A 19,514-nucleotide genomic window follows, 5' to 3' on the forward strand; every position below is an offset into this window, starting at 1 on the left:
CCCCCAATTCCACTATGCTTACACAATTCAACCCTTGATTGACCCTTGAACAATTAACCCCACTTCCAGTGTGGCGGACATCTTGGATTGACCCTGAAGTGCTCCCAATGAACCCAGAATGAACCGGAAGTACCCCAAATCAAACCGGAAGTGACCCCAAATAAACCAGAAGTGACCCACATTCAAACCGGAAGTGACCTCACGAAACCGAAAGTGACACAAATAAACCGCAAGTGACCTTTTTAAACCGGAAGTTACCTCTGCCAAACCGGAAGTGACCTAAATTAAACAGGACGTGCCCCAAATAAACCGGAATTGACCTTATTTCAACAATAAGTGCCTTAAATGGAACCAGAAGTGACCTAAATATAACGTTTACTCTAACTTTTACCATTTTTGTCCGATTTTACCCGTTTCAACTTTCGAACTCCAAATTGAACCTCATGAACCTGTAGTTTTCGTTTTGTTACAAATGTTAAAAAAATATGGCGGATTTTTTTTTAAATTCCCCTTCATGGTCTTCACCTTCACATGCAATTCCTCCAGAAATTGCATTTTCTAGTTATTATCATTATTATTATTATTATTATTATTATTATTATTATTATTATTATTATTGTAGTATTGACTATCACGTGCCTTTTAAGAGTTTGATTTCCTCCTTTGCTTCACTACCTAAAAATATATTGAATATATGGTTTTATTTCTAGAGGCTTCAGAGAATTATTAAAGAAGAAAAATGTTAGTAACGTTTTTTAAATCAAAATACTTTACACATTTTACAATTTCTCAAGTTCATAAATTATCTTTAGCCACTTGGGGCAGTATAGGGTTTATGCGAGTACCGCAGACAACGCCATAAAGTCAAGTATGGGCACCCTCGCTCATTTCAACATGAAATATAAAAATAAATTAATGATAAAAACATGCATCCCAAACTACGGTTTCGTTGTGTCTCTCGGGTAAGTCCCCCACCCCCGTTCTCAAATGAAGGCTCTATGTCGACTATGTCATTATCCGTCCTCATTTTTGCGTTATACGGTGTCCGACTTTTCCACTTGGTACTTGAAGGCAGCAGCAACCGCACTTGTCTACCCGTCATGCACCGCGCGAGCATACGAACATAGCCATCTTGTCACCGAGTCAGGGAAGTAATAACAGTGCGGCTCTCGTCGGTATATCAGCGTTATCCTAAAACAGTGACACTGCGACGTTTATTTCTCCCCTTCCCTCGACCGTAATTGCGTTTATTATAAGTGAGCAGTGAACTCATTGGACAGTGCGCTGGGGAGTGCTTTGGAGGAGATGTCTCGCTTACTTGTTCCGACGTAGGGGGAGTGTGCTGCAGCCAGTTGGCTTGACTCGCTATCTTTTTGCGAGGGCTGCGGGCCCCTCCTCAGCCCTCAAGTAGGTCCCTCCCGTAGCGGTGATTCCCATCCGCCCGACTGGGGGACACTAGCAGGCAAGGCAGCCAGCCAGCCCGTCCCCGGACTTTGAAACAACTCCGTCCGGCGTTTGGACATCGTCTGCGTCGTGAACCGCATCCGGGGACCTGAAAGGGATGGCGCAGATTCACCTCAGTTACTCTTAATCCTAAAAAATTATCACAGTGTGGCGTTTGGTAACTCTTTGATCAATTCTGACCCCATAAAACCGGACCACCGCCTGATGGACAGGACGTAAATTTGCCTGCGGAGTAATTGTCAGCCTCTCCTTTTCTGGTGGAGCAAGATATAGGCACACTCGAGGTGAGGAATCGGCCAGCCACTATGTCGAAAATGCCAGCCAAGAAGAAGAGCTGTTTCCAGATCACAAGTGTGACTCAGGCACAGGTGGCTGCTATCGGTGCCGCGGACGACACAGAGAGCCTAGAGGACCCGGATGAGTCCCGCGCCGAGGATGTGTCGTCAGAGATGTATGACGTTTCCCGGACTGAGTATGAGGCCGCATGTGACAGGAGTTTGGCTGAAGAAGTGCTGAATAATGTCGGGGAGCCAGAAGCGACGGGAGTCGTGGCGTCGTCGCATTTACCTCACTTCTCTGTGGTGTCAGTCAGTCCCTTGGGGGAGTTTCGGAAAGCGCCGGTGCAGGCTCTTGGCACACAACAACAGGCTGCCCTGACATCCAGTCCCGGTCCTGTAATTGTGTCTGTAAATGTACCTCAACCCGCTACAGTGGCCAGTCCAGGTCCTCCTGCCCCTGCCGCCACAGTGACTTGTACTTCCCGTTTCAGGGTCATCAAACTTGACCACGGTACTGACGAACCCTTCCGAAGAGGCCGGTGGATATGTACAGAGTTTTATGAGAAAGAGTCAGATGGTTCTGTAGTGAATCGAACTGTTGATGGCATGAAGCGAGACGCCAGCGTGACATCTGAGGTTGCTGTGGACAAAGACAGTGGGCTGGGGCAGACTGGTGGCTCTGTGGTTGCCCCGATAACGCACACAAATCAGGCCTCCGGTGCTTCACCGGGGGTCACCCGCATGCATCCGGCGGAGACGTTGGCGCAGCAGAACTTCATCACGCGGCAACATGCTGTCAGCGGGTCTGTCCCACAGATTGCGCTCGCCAGTAGCAAGCCCACATCTGTCCCAGTCCAGCCTGCGGTGGCAAGCGTGCAGCCTGCCGCTCCCCAGAGTGTCGGCAACGGATTGCCTCAATTGCAGAAGTCCCCCGTCTTGCCTCCATCAACCCAGACGCATACTTATCAACTTTCCGTGGGACATGACGTACCTGTCCAGAAACCGAATGAATTCTATCAACAGCAGTCAGGACTCCCTGGCGGTCAGTCACTGTCAGTGTCTGGACAGTCAGCAGGGCCACAGTCAATGGGACAAGCAACGTCTCCCGCTATGCTTCAGGGCTCGGGGGGAGTTTCCACCCCCGGTCATTTTGGGGACGTCGCTGGCGGAGGAAAGGGAATACCCAGACAGATAGCTCAGAGCCAGACCGGTGGAATGGCAAGCGTCGCGGGCTCGGCGCTGGCTGGTGGATCTGCTCACGGTCAGTATGCTGCCACTGGACAGCCCAAAGCCCACGCCGTCCACCCCACAGCTGATGGTGTAAAAAATGTGCCTGTCACTGCGGTGAGCTCCAGCGTGGCCCCCGCTGTGCCTACTGCTGTGCCCAGTGCCTCCGCTGCAGCCGTGCCAAAGGTGACAGCCGCTAGTTTGACTCCAGGTCAGGTGAGCCAAGGGAAAGCAGCAGGTGCTTTGGCGGGTCACAGCCTCCTCGCAACCGGATTTGGACAGGTAGAGGGAGGCGGTGTGAGGAAATTGGATGGGGTTGTCAATGCCCAGTCATTTAGGAAGGATCTGGTGAAGCCCCTCATGCCCGAGACCCTGCAGCTTGCCACTCCAACTGTCAACAGCCTGTTTGGAATCCACATACCTGTCGACGGGGACGAGGAGAGGTAACTTTCTACTTGGTCACTTCTTTTTTTTTTTTTTTGTAAACATTGCCTCGTGTAATGTTATAAAGCTCACCCCCATGGTGAGATTTACACAATCAACACTGTGTTATTGCAGAATTGTTGTGGGTCAGTATCACTATCTAGTGCCTCCTTATCAGAATTAGTTGGTCTTCATTAAAATGGTCCCACACTGTGCTATGCTAACCTTAGTGTAATAGTTTAGTGGTTATGGTGTGGTAGTTTGCAAAAAAGAAAAAAAGTGAGCGCTTCACCAGTGTGAGTTACAAAAGCACAACATGCACTTTATACATTTAGTATGAAGTTCAACAGGAAACCTCAACTGTTTATGGCGAAAGTCACCTACTAGTGATACTGACTCTGGTATGTAAATGTTCTCTTATTGTGGGTTTACCTTATATACTAAGATTTTCCTCCAAGTGATAATACTATAATAGTAATAATTAAAAAAGAAAATATACAAGTTCTTCCTGTCAGTCTCAGTGAGATGTTCAGGGGATGACAATGTTTCGGAGGAAGTGATAAGAGGAAGGAAACACTGTATATCAGATGTTTCTCACTTGTGCTAAAAAAATGGATGTAGGGCAATGCATGGAAGCCAACCAGCACCTCCTCCACTTACTCAAAAACACAATCATGCGCATGATTTTCACATTTGAAGTGGTCTTTTGTGTTCATGTCAATTGTTTGAGTTATTCTGCAGAAAACAAGTCAGTCATTCAATATGGATCACGGCGGACCTTTTCGTGTTAGCACGTTGTTGCCCGAAGAAATTACGCTACAAACCAGTGCTAATCATGCTAATCACGTTCCAATCAGATGAAACGCGTCCCCTCCTTTTAGCTGCTCTCCTCCTCCCTCCTCCTTGTTATTAGCAAAGCCAGGGCTTTCTCTTGAAACAATGACAAATATACTGTACGTATCGCTGAGCTACTTTACGCTACTTTATGCACCATTGCCAAATAAGGGAAAGCTTGCACTTTGCCAACGTCGCCTCCGCGGCCAGTTGGCACCATGAAACCCAAATGCGGTGTAAGCACCATTTATTATTCTCAATGTATGCACTTTAAAATTCTGGTGAACACCCTCCCCCCCTTGTATATTTTTTCCTTCTGAAATGTTTGTCTCTGAGAAAACCCAGCTCCCTAACTTGATAAGAGCAGGGGGGGGGGGGGGGGGGGGTCCCCTTACCTCAGCAAATCCCTATCGTACAGGGACATGAAGCAGCACTCTTTCCACTATGATACTCTTTTGCTGATAAGAGCTTTCACAGTGGGGTGTGGCGAGCAGCTGAACTTCATATGCATTTTCTATACATTCCCTTTCAGGGCCCTCCTGAAATGCTAAAACATCACGTACTGTATCTGCTCGTCACGTATAACAACCGGCTGCGGCCTTATCGCAACCCACGCTTGACAGATGAGTTGAAGAGGTGCTGAATGACATTCCTTTTTTATGCAGAAAGCGTGCAGTACTCCACAGAGGAGGGAAACATGTTGTGTGCTACTTGGACAGGCATTTGAGCTATGCTTTTAGTCACACACTCTGCTCTATTTCTATATTTCCTCTGGCCTATTTCTTTTTCTACCTCATGTAACACAAAGGACTCCTTTTGCATCCTTCCAGCTTGATTCATGTGGTGGACGTAAAAAAGGCTATTAATGAGCAAAGCAAAGCTCACACTTTTAATAACACAGTTTAAGGTTACTTAAAATCACTGTAGATAAAATTCCCTGCTTCACCTTGCCACTGCAGTCCTTCAAACTAAATAGCAGCGATACCAAAGGCATGACAACCAAGATGCTGCTTGCATGCTTGGAATGCGATTCACTCCGCTTTGTTTCTTTTGGCAACCCAAGGTGTAAAACGTAAAGCACAATATACAACATTGCAATGGGGTTGCAAGAAATATTAGCCACTCTTTGTTGACTTGTTTATTGTCCAACATTAAGTCTTTTTTTATGGTGATAATAATAATGCATGAGCCAAGTTGTGGTGGCCCTGTCAGAACTGGACTAGACTCGTATATTCACAGAAAAGACAGTGTTAAAAGTGTCATTCAAGAGTTTTTTATTCGCCATGTTTGAGCGTGCCAAAAAAGGAATTTGACTTCGGTAAATCACAGCCTCTGTTCAACACATATGTCTACTGCAAAGCAGAAGTAATGTACCACAGCAACATGCCCACCATCGCCAACGCAAAGTATGTTAGCTAATTCAATACACAGCAGCCTAATACCACCAATAAGAATGCCTGAAAGCGTTTTGTTTTCCAAACAGATGCATAGCACTAAAGCTACATTCTGCTGTAGCAAAAACCAGGCGCATTTAATTTACAGTCCATGCCAACCCAACGTTCTGTCGGTCAGTATTTGGCCTCGTGTTCTCATTTTATCCTCCTTTTGTCTGAATGACTTCATATGTTTAGCTCTTGCTCTCTGTTGGAATGCGCCCTGTGCTCACAAGTTTGGAACTGGTGTGCAACTTCTTTGAATTAGAAACTACTGTCAGTCGGCCCTTGCACTCATCACATCGACAGAGAATTAGCCTCGGAAGTGAACGGGACGATGAAAGTTTTAAGCCTGGGTTTTGCCGTGCTCTCTCTCCTAGAATCCAGGGAACTGAAACAAGGCAACCAAACCAATTCAAGGTCTGACCTACTTTTTCTCGGACGCAGTAAAACCGTTCATACGAGCGAGTGATTTGACTTCATTCAAATCTTTGCTGTGGATTGTGACGAGGAAGAGAAAAATGTTGACAGGCATTTTACGCACTTGCAAGAGTTCACCTGTATCGTCCCACCCAGAGTTTCAGCATATTGTTTGTTGCTTGAAAACAAGAAACGATGACTCATTCCAAGTCATCTGACCTTGATTATTTCAGCCCATTGCTGGCTTTCACTGAGCTTTGAGGATTTAAGCTGTGAAGGGAGAGTTTGTCTCAGGGGGAGTGGTGTGGAATTGCACGTATGTGCGTGTTTAGGGTCTTAAGTATGGTTGCCCACAAAGTAAAAGTGTGCAGAAGCATAGGGGGAGGTTTGTGACTGTGTTTAGTCATGAGGTAATGTGAGGAAGGGAGTCTGGGTGTGTGTGTTCGTGTGTGTGTGTGTTTGTGCGTGTGTGTGTTGGGTTTCTAGGAAAAGAGCTCTGTGTTTGTGCTTACACACATGCTGTAAATCAACTCCTTATTTCTGTGTGTGATGTGTTGCACTCATGTGTGTCCTTTTGCTCACTGTTTACTAACTTCAGTTTGTTTGGATTTGCTCGCTTGTGGTTTATGAAATAATTTTAAAAGTATGCAAATGTTTGGGGGGGGGGGAGGAGAGGACAGTGTGGGGGAATTTCCTTTCCCTTTTCCAGCACACATCCGTTACTGTAGGACAGAGTGTTCCCGTAGCCAGATATCAGGAATACCTGCACATTGGTCACTTCATTAGGTACCCCGTAAACATTACTTTGAATAGATGTAAATTTCACGAAATCAGTTTGTGCTTACTGCTAGAAACAAGAATGGTCAGAAATATGCTTGGTATTGATTGAGGTTTGCCATTTTCTATTCGGCTTTGCCTAAATTGTAGTCTCATTTTTATCCAGATTGTGTTCGTACTGGGTTGACCATGTTACATATTGCGAGAGCAGAAAAATGAATAACGGTGATCTTCAGTCAAGCCTGCTAGTGGTGAAAATCTTGAAGACTTGATGAAACTGCCCTTCCTTTGTGTTGCTTTGTGCCACTTTGTTGCACGTAATCCACGTCCAGTTGTTTTTCCCCACAAATTGTCATGAGAGGAATTGCTATTTCTAAAAACAATCTTATGCCATCACACAATCATCTTGTTTCCCCTAATTCATCTGTCCTTATTTCTTTTTCTTTTCCCTTTTCCTGAATCTGGCTGACACAGGAACCCCTCCAAGGCTTTCTACAAGGCCTTCCAGTCTGGCACCAGATTAAGGGACTCAAAGGCCCACAGTGATAGGTACAGTACGATACTGGAATGGACTGACTGGGGCCTTGCAAGAGTGCGGCGCAGCGATGTGTGTGCAGTGTTTCGTTCGGTAGCCTGGCGCTTTTGCTCTTTGCGTCATGCATAAAATGAGTTGGGGGGTAAAAGCTTGGCAGCAAGATCTTTGTCTCTCTCGCCAATATTTTCACTCTTCTTCCTCTTGCACTTTCTCTGACACACTGTTGCATAGTGCAACCTCTAAAAAAAAAAAAAAATCCAGAGCAGAACGCTGCATCAACACCACAACAAAAACGCTGACATCCTCACAAAAAGTTGTTTCCAAGACAAGTTGGCATGGGTAATATTATTAAGTGGGGATTAGTTTAGGAAGCAGCTCCGAATGGTGACGTGTAAAACACTCGTACACTTTTAGCATTCGCATCAAGTTTCACTTCCCAGTAAGCAAGCTGCTGCAACCCTTTATAACCGCGCTGGTCGTATTACAGCTCATGTGGCGTGAATGAATTTTATTCTTCAGGTTCCCTTCCACCTGTAACTTCTCAACAAAATGCTCAACTTGAGCTAAGCTAAGTTCAGTACTCTGCTTCTCTGTGATAATCATTGTCATCGTTGCATTTTAAATTTATAGCACTAGATGTACTTTGATTAATCGACAATGAATCGATGATCAAATTGCTCATTATTTTTTAGCTGAATCCTTTCGTATCGCTTTAATTTCAAATTGTCCTAATGCTTCAGCTTCTCAGAAGTCATAATCCAACTTTTGTTGCCTTTCATGAAAACGAAGTTTGTGTTGAAGGAATATAAAATGGTCCCTTTTAATTTGGAAAACAATGACCAATATTTTTGCCTTTTCCCCCTCCTGACATGTTATATATTTTTACATATCTTAGATTCTCAGATGATGTCAGGTCTAAGTACCATCAGAGATTAAACCACACGCTGGAAGGAAGAGGAGAAGACAACCAGAACAGGTTTACTCGCGAGGAGAACGATGGAGAAAGGAATCTCAGTTACAATCTCCATCAATTCTGAGTCCTTACTTCACGTGCTCCTCTTTTTAATGTTTTGGTTGCCCTGGTTACAGAGGCGTTGCGACACTAAAGGGAGGGGAGATTGTGTCTGTAGCAACGCTGATTAGCTAAGGAATGTAGTGCGGTGTGAATTAGCACTTCATTTTCGGCCCGTGACCCGCGCAGAATTTGTCCTCTTTCCTCAACCAGCTGTTCTTCTCCCATGGTTGGCTGACTCGTCCTCGAGTGTGATCAGATAACTTGAATTGGCGATTTCCTGTGGAACAATGCAACTAAACCTTTGCTAACTTTATCTACTTGGTAAATTAACACACAATAATAATGAGTAACTTGTCCTAAACACTTCAACAAACATTGAGTAAATATGGGATAACTTGTATGCAACTACTTCAAACTTAACAGTTCTGACCAACAACAATCTATGAACCAAACCTACAGTTAACTAAAAGGAATGAAGTTTCTTTGAACCAAATAAGAACAATTCGCCTATGCAAATAAGCTCTGCTCATTGTTAGTGAAGGCCTCTTACAGGAACAAAAACACACAGACAACATAAGGACAGAAAGGATACATATGCTTGACAGGGATCAAAAGACATCCCTGTCATTAAAAAGGAAGAACCTAGATAAAAGGAAAGTCATAAGCTCGTAAAGACAAGGCCTCCACGTCTGGCAGGCCAAGGCTTCACTTAAATTATTCCAACAGATGAAAAGGTCAACTATAAGAGAAGTTCCCATCCTCATCCTCAGACGTCTTATCCCAGTAGCCCTTTTCGGGTGCTTGACCTCTCATACATGGCCACCGTTTACTCTCCCGTCACTCTCCCGACCCAATGAATTACACTGCAAGTTTTGTTTTGAAAGTCAGCCACACAAACAAGTTCTTTGTTGGTTTGACATGCAATCTGCAGGCTTAAACAAGATCATGTGTGTCAGGGGATGCAGTCTTGCCAAGCTTTCTCAGACGTTTTCTCTCTTCTGCACAACAAAACACAAGTCATTCACTCTGTTGCCTCAAAAGTCTTTGCCTTGTGCCAGCTAATATGGGTTTGGCTTGATGGCCATGTCAACTTGCTTGATTGTTTGGGCCAGTGCTGGTTTAGGCAATGCCACCACCTCAAAAAGCTTAATTTGGGACCCTGTTCTAGATATTATTATTGCAGCAAACTGAGAAATGGTGACGTTATTCTTGGCTCATGTGTTTATTATAGCGCCCCCTAGTGCCTAAAGAGTGCTCAGTGTTTAATTCTTGACATTTGATTCAATTTTCAATGAACGCTTGTCTTTCTAAGCTCATACTGCCGAGGGCTATTTTTCTTGTTAAAATACACATTGGATATTTGCTGTGTTTCATTGGGGAAAGATGATTTAAGATACATTCATTCTAATTTATGTAACATATGGTTGTGTAACTACTTTGGGGGGCTTTGAGGGGCGGGGGGTCATATACTATAATTTATGTGAAATATGGGTCTGGGTTAGGAACTTGTGGCTCCTATAGTGTACATTCCTGCATGTGAGTTATGTGAGGTGTGTGTGTTTGTCTTTCGAGTCAGTAAACATCTCAGTCTTTTGCACAAGCGCAATGCACGTAACCCACGTCTGTCGTCCCCAATGAAATCTGGCGTATCGGATTAATGATGTGACAGTTTGACGGGAGCGCATCGTGTATACCCCCTCAGCACAGCCTTTTGACTACTGCCGACTAAAAGCACTACTGACCTCACTCCCATAAAATGAAGGGCATTAAGGAACAGAACATCTTGTCCTGAAAGGGAGAATAATTGGGCTTTTTTTTTTTTTTTTTTTTTTAATAAAAGCAAAGGCTTTCTTTTCTATCCTGCTGACTGAGTACAAAAGGTTTTTTTTTTCTCAAGTTTTCTGGTAATAGCATGAAGCAGTTAAAATGAGGGGGAAAAAATCTGTGGCCTAATACTTCACTAGCACTTAAAATGACACCAAATTTAGTCCAATATTATGAAGGCGATTGGAAATTTGCAAGAGGTAATTACTTGCAAATTGTGTATGTAGGAAAGAGCCTAATGTACATTAGTATTCCCATTTGTCAACAAATAGCAACATGCAATTTTACAGTTCTTTTTCTGGGCAGCAGAGGGCACTCATGGCCTGAAGCATTTTCCATTGGGGGGAAAGTGTCCTTGTATTGTGGAATTAAAAATAATTTCTCTCAATGTAAAATCCGCATTCAAATCGATGAACTGTCAAGCCCTTCAAGTAATCATAATTTGGCCAATTCCTTCAAGTGTATTTTTTACATGGTGAATGGGTATTTTCATGGCTGAAAATAATTACCAAAACTTGCTTGAAATTTTTTTTTTTTAGGCTTCACTGTTCGTGTTTATCCATGTGCCCGCGTGGGTTTTCTCCAGGCACTCTGGTTTCCTCTCACATCCCAAAAACATGCTTGGTAGGCCGATTGAGCACTCCAAATTGGCCCTGGGTGTGAGTGCGAGTAGGAATGGTTGTTCATCTCTGTGTGCCCTGCGATTGGCTGTCAACCAGTTCAGGGTGACCCCAGCCTACTGCCCGATGACTGCTGATGTCTCAAGTAATTAAGGACAAACTCTTCAATCAAATCAACACATCTAATTAATTAGATTAATTAATTAGGTCCAGCACGCCCGCGACCCCCATGGGGACGAGCGGTATAGAAAATGGATAGATGGATGGATGTTAGTGTTCAAACTTTGCAGTGTTAAAGCGCCTTATAAAATTATTAAATGTACTTTCCACGTGCAAAACCTGTCACACTATTTGATGAACACTGAGGCCTAGTGTATTTTCATGTCGTTCGTGATGCTGGTATTTGGCAAGCTCAGTAAGGTTTTAGGTGGTGTAAAATGTTAACTACTAAATATCTAACTTACCGTAAATTCCGGACTATAAGCCGCGACCTTTTTCCAAAGTTTTGAACCCTGCGGCTTATAGTCAGGTGCGGCTTATATAAGGATTTTTTCGTGATTTTTGTGATGACTTGATCACTTGAAGATTCAAGATTCAAGAGTTTTTTATTCGCCATGTTTGAGCGTGCCAAACAAGGAATTTGACTTCGGTAAAACACACCCTCTGTTCAACATTTAGGTGACTATCAACACTCGGGACATGTGAAAAATGGCAAAAAATAAAATAAAATTCACTTTTATACACTGCGGTATCTTGAAGAAAAAAACAACAACAAAAATACTATTTTGAAACACTACTATGGCTGCTGCTTATTCTGGCTGTGTTGCTTGTGACTATTATGAGCTTTAGTAGGCATGTACGCTAGGTGACCTGCGTCAAAGGGCTCTAAACCCTTTCTCTTATTCTGCCATGTGACTCAGAAATTACACAAAGCAGTGGCGCTGTTTGGACCATCTGCATTGTATTAGAACCCAATCAATCAGCATTTAAATTAAATTCTTCTGACATTTTGCCCACCAAAAACAAGTTTAATGAACGTGAACTTTTAATGCATTTTTTTCAGAAGGTTAATTTGAACCCCGAGGCTTAAATGGCGGCGTGGCGTATTTATGAATTTTTACGGCCTCCAGGGGGCGCTCTAGCAGGATTGCTTCTTCTTCTTATTATTATTTCTTCTTCGTCTGTCTCGCTGACAGACGAAGAAGAAATAATGCACCGAAGAAGACGTGCTAGTTTGTGTTTTGAACATTTCGCGCATCATGCACACACCCTCATGGAAAACACGAAATGCATTTGATGCAGCTTTTTTAAGTTAAAAGCAATCGATTTGGCTGTCAAAGAGGGAAATAGAGCTCAAATGGCGGCGCGGCGTATTTATGGATTTTTACGGCCTCCGGGGCGCTCTAGCAGGAAGCAAGAGCGAGACAGACGAAGAAGAGAATGCGCCGAAGAAGACGTGCTAGTTTGTCAAGACGGTTGCGTCACCCTTTTCTTTATTTCGTGGTCCCGTCCGTCTATACGTGTTGCTCGCTAGTTTAATGTAATTTAGCGCTTCGTGCATGAATAAAATTAACATGAACAGACCCTCATCACACTCGAAGAAATGCATAAAAGCGACGACGAAAGAGAGACTGAGAAAGTGTGAGGCAAAGGATATCTAACGCTATTCCAATCGGACGCTGAGGAGGAAGGCTTCGATGGTTTCAGTGCACTGGAGGAAGATGAAGACAATGAAGCTCTTTTTTTTACTTTTACTGGTATGTTTTTTAACGAGCCCTGTTAGTGCTGTACTACCGTGTTGCTGCTGTGTTACCGCCGCGTCTCAGTGACTTTTACCGGGTATGTTTTTTTAATCCAGCCCTATTAGTCTTGTGTTACTTCCGTGTTGCTGCGGTATTACTGCCGCGGCACGGGCAGTGTTTGGAAAGAAATGTTAAGGTATGTTATTAAAACTTTAAAAAAGCTTTCTGTGTCCAGTCTTTCTTTGTTAATAACTCGCGTTGGAAAGAAATGTTAAGGTATGTTATTAAAACTTTAAAAAAGCTTTCTGTGTCCAGTCTTTCTTTGTTAATAACTCGCGTGCACACTTCCGTGTCACAGGCAATGTTTAGAAAGACATGTTAAAGTATGTTATTAAAACTTTAAAAAAGCTTTCTGTGAACGGTCTTTGTAAAAAACGCGTGTGCACGTGCGGCTTATAGTCCGGTGCGGCTTATATAAGAAAATAACTAAAATATCCCCCACTTTTAGCCGGTGCGTCTTATAATCCGGTGCGGCTAATAGTCCGGAATTTACGGTACTATATAGGGGTACTAGTGATGAGGGAGCGTTTTTGACCACAGCCACTCTCACTCCCTCTCTCCCGAGCAGTGGGCTCATGTTTCTTTCTTCTAAATGCGGTTACACTAAATGCCTCCCGTCTGCCACCGACCGTGGCTTTCTTTTCCGCAACTGCCCACGGAGCGGTCGGTGCCGGCTCACAAAGCATGCCGTGTAGATTTTCCTACAAGGTCCAATGCTGTCCCGCCGGCCCGGTGCGGGACGAGCCCGCTGCTCTCCCCTCATCCGCCTTGCAGGTAATTTAATGCCGGCTACACGGCTGCAGAGCTAATGGCTTCGAAGAGTTTCCAAACTGATTGAAACTTGCAGGTTTTACTGTGTTTATCCATGCATAATGCGCCCCCGTGCATAATACGCACCCTGAAAATGGCATGTCGATGCTGTAAAAAAGCCTGTACCCATGTATAATACGCACCCAAATTTTGACTCTTACTTAAGTCCGTAAACGTAAAATTATTTCAGAAAAAATATCATCTTTGGGAACAACCGGATGTTATTCTGCCGGTCAGTATCACTGCGCATGCGCTAGCAAACTCGATAGCAAAGAAATGTTTCGGATTTCTGTAGGGTACATTGTGACAGCGAACGAGCAGGTGATCGAGCAAGCGTCTGATACGAGAGCATTGTGTTCGTATGGAGCGTGTTTGAAGTGAACAGCAGAGAAGAAAGGAACAAGGCAAAGTGTTGTGATATAAAATATTACCTGTAATACGCATTTTGTTATTTGCTGATTGTACTAAACTATTACATTCATTGTCAGTCAAGAAGAGGACTATTAGCATCGGATCCATAGTGCGCATGCGCAGTGATACTGCCTCCGTATGACGTCCAGTCCGCGATGGAGATTAAAAAACAAACAATATTTGACAATAACACAGGTTTCTGTTGCTGTCTTTGGTAATGTCACCCTTTTTGTTCCACGTCTTTGTCGGTCATTCCTGTTGTTGGTTTTGTTAGAGAGTTATGTTAGTTTACCAAGTCTGTGTTTTGAGTTCCTCCAATGAACCCTGGTCCAAGCTGCACTTGGTCGCCCTGCTCCTTTCCACACTCCATCCGTGACAAGATTTTCTTCAAAAATTGTTGTACAATGATTTTCTTAAGAAAAAAAAAATTTTTTTTTTTTTAAATTGTACCCATGTATAATGCGGACCCCAGATTTTAGGACAATAAATTAGTTACATTTTTGCGCATTATACATGGGAAAAATGGTAATAGGTAGAGAACTGAACTCTCGCTCTTTGTCTGTTGTTCTCCTTAAGACCTGACCCACATTTGATTGGGAGTAGCATGTGACCTAGATGTGTAATGTGATATGTGAATTGTTGAAATCCAGATTTCAAAGCAAGATATTTGTGTTTTGTGAATCCAAACTAACTAAGTTTTCTTCCTCTTCTTTGTTACAGTGCCTCTGGAACCAATATTGTTGCCATTGATAATAAAATAGAACAGGCCATGGTGAGTACTTGCTTTATAAGTGATATTGAAGTATTTATTTCATAATTTATATATGAGTAAATTAAGTTTTAAAATTAATCATGGATCAAAATCACATTCTAAGTTGAAGTCGCACTATATCAGATGCTGTGTCTGCTACATGCCACCAGGACCTTGTGAAAAGCCATCTGATGTACGCTGTGCGGGAGGAGGTAGAGGTCTTAAAGGAGCAGATCAAAGAGCTCTTCGAGAGGAACTCTGTGCTGGAGCGCGAGAATGCCGTGTTGAAATCTTTGGCCAACAGCGAGCAGCTCTCGCAGCTTCCCGCCCAGTTGGTGGGCCCTTTGACCGGCCCGACTGCGCAGCCGCCGGTCCAGCCTCCGCTCCTGCCTCTGCTCCAGCCTCCATTCCAGCCTCTGCTCCAGCAGCAGCAGCAGCAGCAACAACAACTACCCATGGTCCTGCAGACTCATCCTCAGCTCGACGCAAGCCAACAGCAACCCAACGTCACCTCTGCTTGAAAACCCGCGCTACGGTTGTGGACGACCACAAGACGCGTTTCAATTACAGTCAACCCCCGCTGGAATCACGATGGAGCCCTGCCAACAATTGTGATGCCAAACCAAAACTTCAAATCTCACTTGAAACTAATTATTGCCCATAAAAGTAAAAAGTTTACAGATTCTTTGATTTATAGAAAACGCAACAGACGTAATATAAATAACTTCTTTTAAAGTGCTTTGACGCAACTGGAGAGCATTTGTTAGCTCAAGCAAGACTCTAAGCATTGCATCACTTCAACATACTACACACAAAAAAATGAGGGATAGCAGGCTCAAGCAAGGAACAGAATGGTTAAATTCATAATAGGAGTTTGAAGCAAAAATTTCAGGGGCATTCATTTCTCTTTGTTTTTGTGACTCTTGCCGTTTATCTCCTCCAACCTGCTGATTATACTAAGCCCAGACGCCACTTCCCTGTGACGCGATCCATGTTCTGAGAGGGGGCGTGGCCACTGAGCTTGGAATGCGGCTGAAGGAGTCTCAGAAAGACAAGTAGATGAGAAGGTCAAGTTAAGTCAGCTATAAAGGTCACATGGCGTTTTGGGCTTAACCCAAAATTTCCTTGAAATTTGATTCTCATTTTTTTGTGCGTTATGTGCTTCCTTGGTGCCAAACACAACTTTCCTATTGACCAGGTGGGTATTCCAGAAAGCGGGTTATGTGAAAACTGTAAGTTACCTCAGAAACGAGGGAAACTCTGAGTTATCCGTTCCAGAAAGAGGTAAGTTAAACTCTGGGTCAGTTACTGCGGTAACTTACTCTGTGAACATAACCAGAGTTTCCACCAGTCTCCTCCCACACAAAGTAGTTAAGCATGGATTGTCCATTCTATTCAAATCCGACGAACAGCGAATCCGATAATTCACAAAGCGTTGCGTCGCAAAAGAATCTTCCGACCCCGATTAGACACTTTATCATTCCCGGAAGAATATCTTTTTGAACGCTACCTTTTCTTTAAATAGTATACTTTATCTCAATAACCTTCGCTGGGCGTGGGTTGCTTGATGATGTAGTGTAGGGGTGTCCAAACTACGGCAGTTGGCCCGCGGTCCAGTTTTTATTGGCCCGCAGCAAAATCTGAAAACATAATTGAATATGGCCCGCACATGAAGCTTGAGCTCAACTCTGTTGCACTTCTCCGTTTCCACACTAGATGAAGCCCGCAACACAAAGCGTTTGACGTCCCATTAGATTTGTGCCAAGTATTGATCCACAGTGTATAATTAACTAAGAGGATGTTGGAAAACATTTTGTTTGGGCTTTATATTATTTGAAGTAACCACTGAATTAATATTTTAGTTTAAATTAATACTGACGTTGTTTAATAGCGCGAGTCCTTTTAAAAAAAAAAAAAAGTGAGGTGCATTCACAGCCTAGCAAAACATGCCTTACCTTTTTGACAAATGTTTTTGTTTTGTTTTGAGCTGCTTCCAAGTTATTTCTTTCTCCTGTTGAATTGCACCTAAATGAAAATAAGATTTCATTCCTACTTAAATTCATAACTATAGGCTATGCTCTGATCCTATGGTTAGATGTTACATCAATGAAATAGGACATTCAAGCTTGTGCATCGAGCAGCAATTTCCTCCCATGACGTCTCTCTCTTCTTCGCTGCTTTAGCTGTATTAAATCTGCGGCAAAAAAAACTTTAGTACTCGCCGTAGGCCTGCATAAAGACCAATAAAGTAAAATAAGGTGATCTGTTTTTCCTCAGATGTCATGGTGACTCGTGGTATCAGGGATCGATTGATAATGGTTTTTTATAAGAGTTGTGCACGGGCGTAACTCCAGGTGAACATACTCAGAGTTAATTGAAGTAACTCAGATCAGCTTTTCTGGAACCAAATACTCAGAGTCTCCCATCTCGGAGTAAGTCAACTCAGAGTTTAGGGATAGACTCAGAGTATGTTTAACCTGCTTTCTGGAATACCCCTCAGGTCTTTGGCACTTGTGGCATTTTAGGGCGTGACAGAAAAGCACAGAAATACACCAAGATCTATCGAAAGGTGGGGGATCACTATATTGTATGTGAATTATACAGGGGGAAAAAAACGTTTTAAACTGTTGTCCTGTTGTCCTCTTAGCCACCAGCTTGACCACAAAGTGCAGTGCTTGTATGACTGTCTGTGTGCGTGTCTGTACTGTGGGCCTTTCCAGTGTTAATGCAATCATCAGGAGTCAGATGGGACAGCATGTGTCAGACAACTCGGGGTGGTGTTTCTTTTTTGAAACTTGGCTGACCACGTGCGGACGACTGCAGGGGTTCAAGACTGATCTGAGACCTGCACGAATCTCCATAGGAAAGGCCAGAGCGAGGGGTTTTGCCACATCCTTCTGGACAAATGATTGTAAAAAGAATATTTTTTTAAGAAATGTGGGTAAAGTGTGTGTGTGTGGGAGGGGGGGGGGGTGCATTTTGGCCTTGCTGAATTCTTGTAAAGAAAGAGTCTTGTCTATGTCGTTGTGGATCAACCCCTCCATCAGTCTTCTGCTGTCAAGTGTTTTATTTATTACAGGGGCTGCTATATTCATAAATTAATTGAATGAAACAATAGCCCTCTCTTGCTCTCTCCTTTCTTTTTTTTAAACAGTGTTTGGTAAAAAAATTGTCCAACCCTCCCAGGTAGCCAATGCTTTACAACAGGGGTTCTCAAACTGGAGTCTGGGTCAACAAAATAATGTTAATTATTTATGTTGGATCCTTTTTCTTTTTTTTTTTTTTTTTTTTAAGTGTGTAACCTTAATAGCAAATTTGCATATAGTCAAATACTCTCATGACTCTACAATATTTTAAATTGTTCTTCGTTTTTTTCAGAGTAATTATGAATTTGTACTTTTTTATTTTTTTAACATTATGGCTGTTTTCTTAGGTATAGGCAACCCTTATGGCAATTAGTTGTTTTGCCAGCCCTTCAGTGGGCCAAGGAAAATTAAGACACACCAACAAACAAAAAGCAGATACATGGCTTTTGTATTTTCTGTCTTTCAGTGGAAGAGCTTTTAATTGTTCTGCCTGTCGCTATATGACACTGGCACGGAAAATCACTAATTAAGTGGTACGCATAGTAGTTGCATTTAATTGCCGTTACGATTATAATTATGACCTAATCCTTGTTTTGTTTTTTTCCCCTGACCCCAGAAAGTTTGAGAACCCTTGCCAATTTTGAGTTAACGAGACTCGGTATGAATGTATGTTATTAAATCCTCAAAAGCCTTGATCGGTGACTCCTCACCTGCTGTTATCAAATCTGATCCGGTGCCCAACCTGAAGCTGAAGTTGTGAATTGGTATTGCCACACTTTCACTTGAGTGGAGGGAAAGCTGTGAAATAATTCAACCTGCTTTGTAACCATAGATGCAAAGCTGTGTCAATTGAAATAATTTCTTAATTTATTTTTTATACACCCATGTACACTACTCAGAACTATTGGCACTTAGGTTGAAATTTCCGGGTGAATAAAAAATAGCCTTTCTGCGACTCTTCCACTCTCTGTTGGTCACTCACTGAAAGATTGTGGCAAGTTTCACAAAACAAGACCTGGTCTTGATGACTCGTACGTTGGTGCCTTTCTGTGACTCTTCCAGTCTCAGAAATGCACAGAAGCAGACTGAGTGCATTCAAAAGTGAACTTAAAATTAAATTCACCTGGAAATGATCCAAGTAATTGTTAGCTTCATCTAGAAATATCACCCAAATCCCTAACTTTTTTGTCCTAGTAGTGTATATTCTTTCTGTTTTTTACCTGTGACCCATCACAAAATATATTCGTTGCCATTCACCATGTTCTTCAAACCTCTTTCTTACCTCATTTTTATTCAGCACGCTTATTGTAAGACAGTCTGTGAACAGTGTTAGTGGAGAGGGGGGTGGGGGGACTTCAATCACAGAGTTGACGCCAGCAGTCAGAAAAATGAAAACTAGTGTTTAGTGACGCTAGTCACACAAAATGAAGTTAGCCATGTTTTGTTCATTGAAATAGTGTTCATATGCCTATAGTTTTGTTACATTGCAAATTTTATTTTATTTAAATAAAAGCAATATTCAAATTCTAGACAAGTTTGCTTTTGGGTTAGTAACCACTTTGACGAATAGTTTGCAGAAATTAAAATTTGTGCTTATTGGATTTTTAACAGACAATGTAATTTTACAAAACCCACAAAGGCCACACAATAATCTCTACTGCACCATGTAAATGTCAAATATAATATTGGCAAAATTTAATTTCAGATGTCATTTTATTTGCAGCAAAGCAGCCAGCTTACATAGACTGCGACAGTAAAAGGAGCTGCAGTGTCAATTGGATTTGTTTGGGTTTCAAAGTATATT

General features: G+C 42.8%; 1 protein-coding gene across 3 annotated transcripts; it reads left to right on the plus strand.

The window, feature by feature from the left end:
- Nucleotides 1-1,096: 1,096 nt before the first annotated feature.
- Nucleotides 1,097-18,966, plus strand: LOC133165364 (TSC22 domain family protein 2-like). 3 transcript variants are annotated; one of them, XM_061294948.1, is made up of 5 exons: nucleotides 1,097-3,412; nucleotides 7,331-7,405; nucleotides 8,287-8,367; nucleotides 14,594-14,645; nucleotides 14,795-18,966. In XM_061294948.1, the coding sequence occupies exons 1-5, from the start codon at nucleotides 1,770-1,772 to the stop codon at nucleotides 15,143-15,145; spliced, it is 2,202 nt and encodes a 733-aa protein (XP_061150932.1). In that variant the 5' UTR covers nucleotides 1,097-1,769; the 3' UTR covers nucleotides 15,146-18,966. The 3 variants fall into 3 exon arrangements, with proteins under 3 accessions (XP_061150932.1, XP_061150933.1, XP_061150934.1); XM_061294949.1 differs by lacking the exon at nucleotides 8,287-8,367; XM_061294950.1 differs by lacking the exons at nucleotides 7,331-7,405; nucleotides 8,287-8,367.
- Nucleotides 18,967-19,514: the final 548 nt, after the last annotated feature.

Source organism: Syngnathus typhle, linkage group LG13, assembly GCF_033458585.1.
Source record: "Syngnathus typhle isolate RoL2023-S1 ecotype Sweden linkage group LG13, RoL_Styp_1.0, whole genome shotgun sequence".
Classification (NCBI taxonomy): Eukaryota; Metazoa; Chordata; class Actinopteri; order Syngnathiformes; family Syngnathidae; genus Syngnathus; species Syngnathus typhle.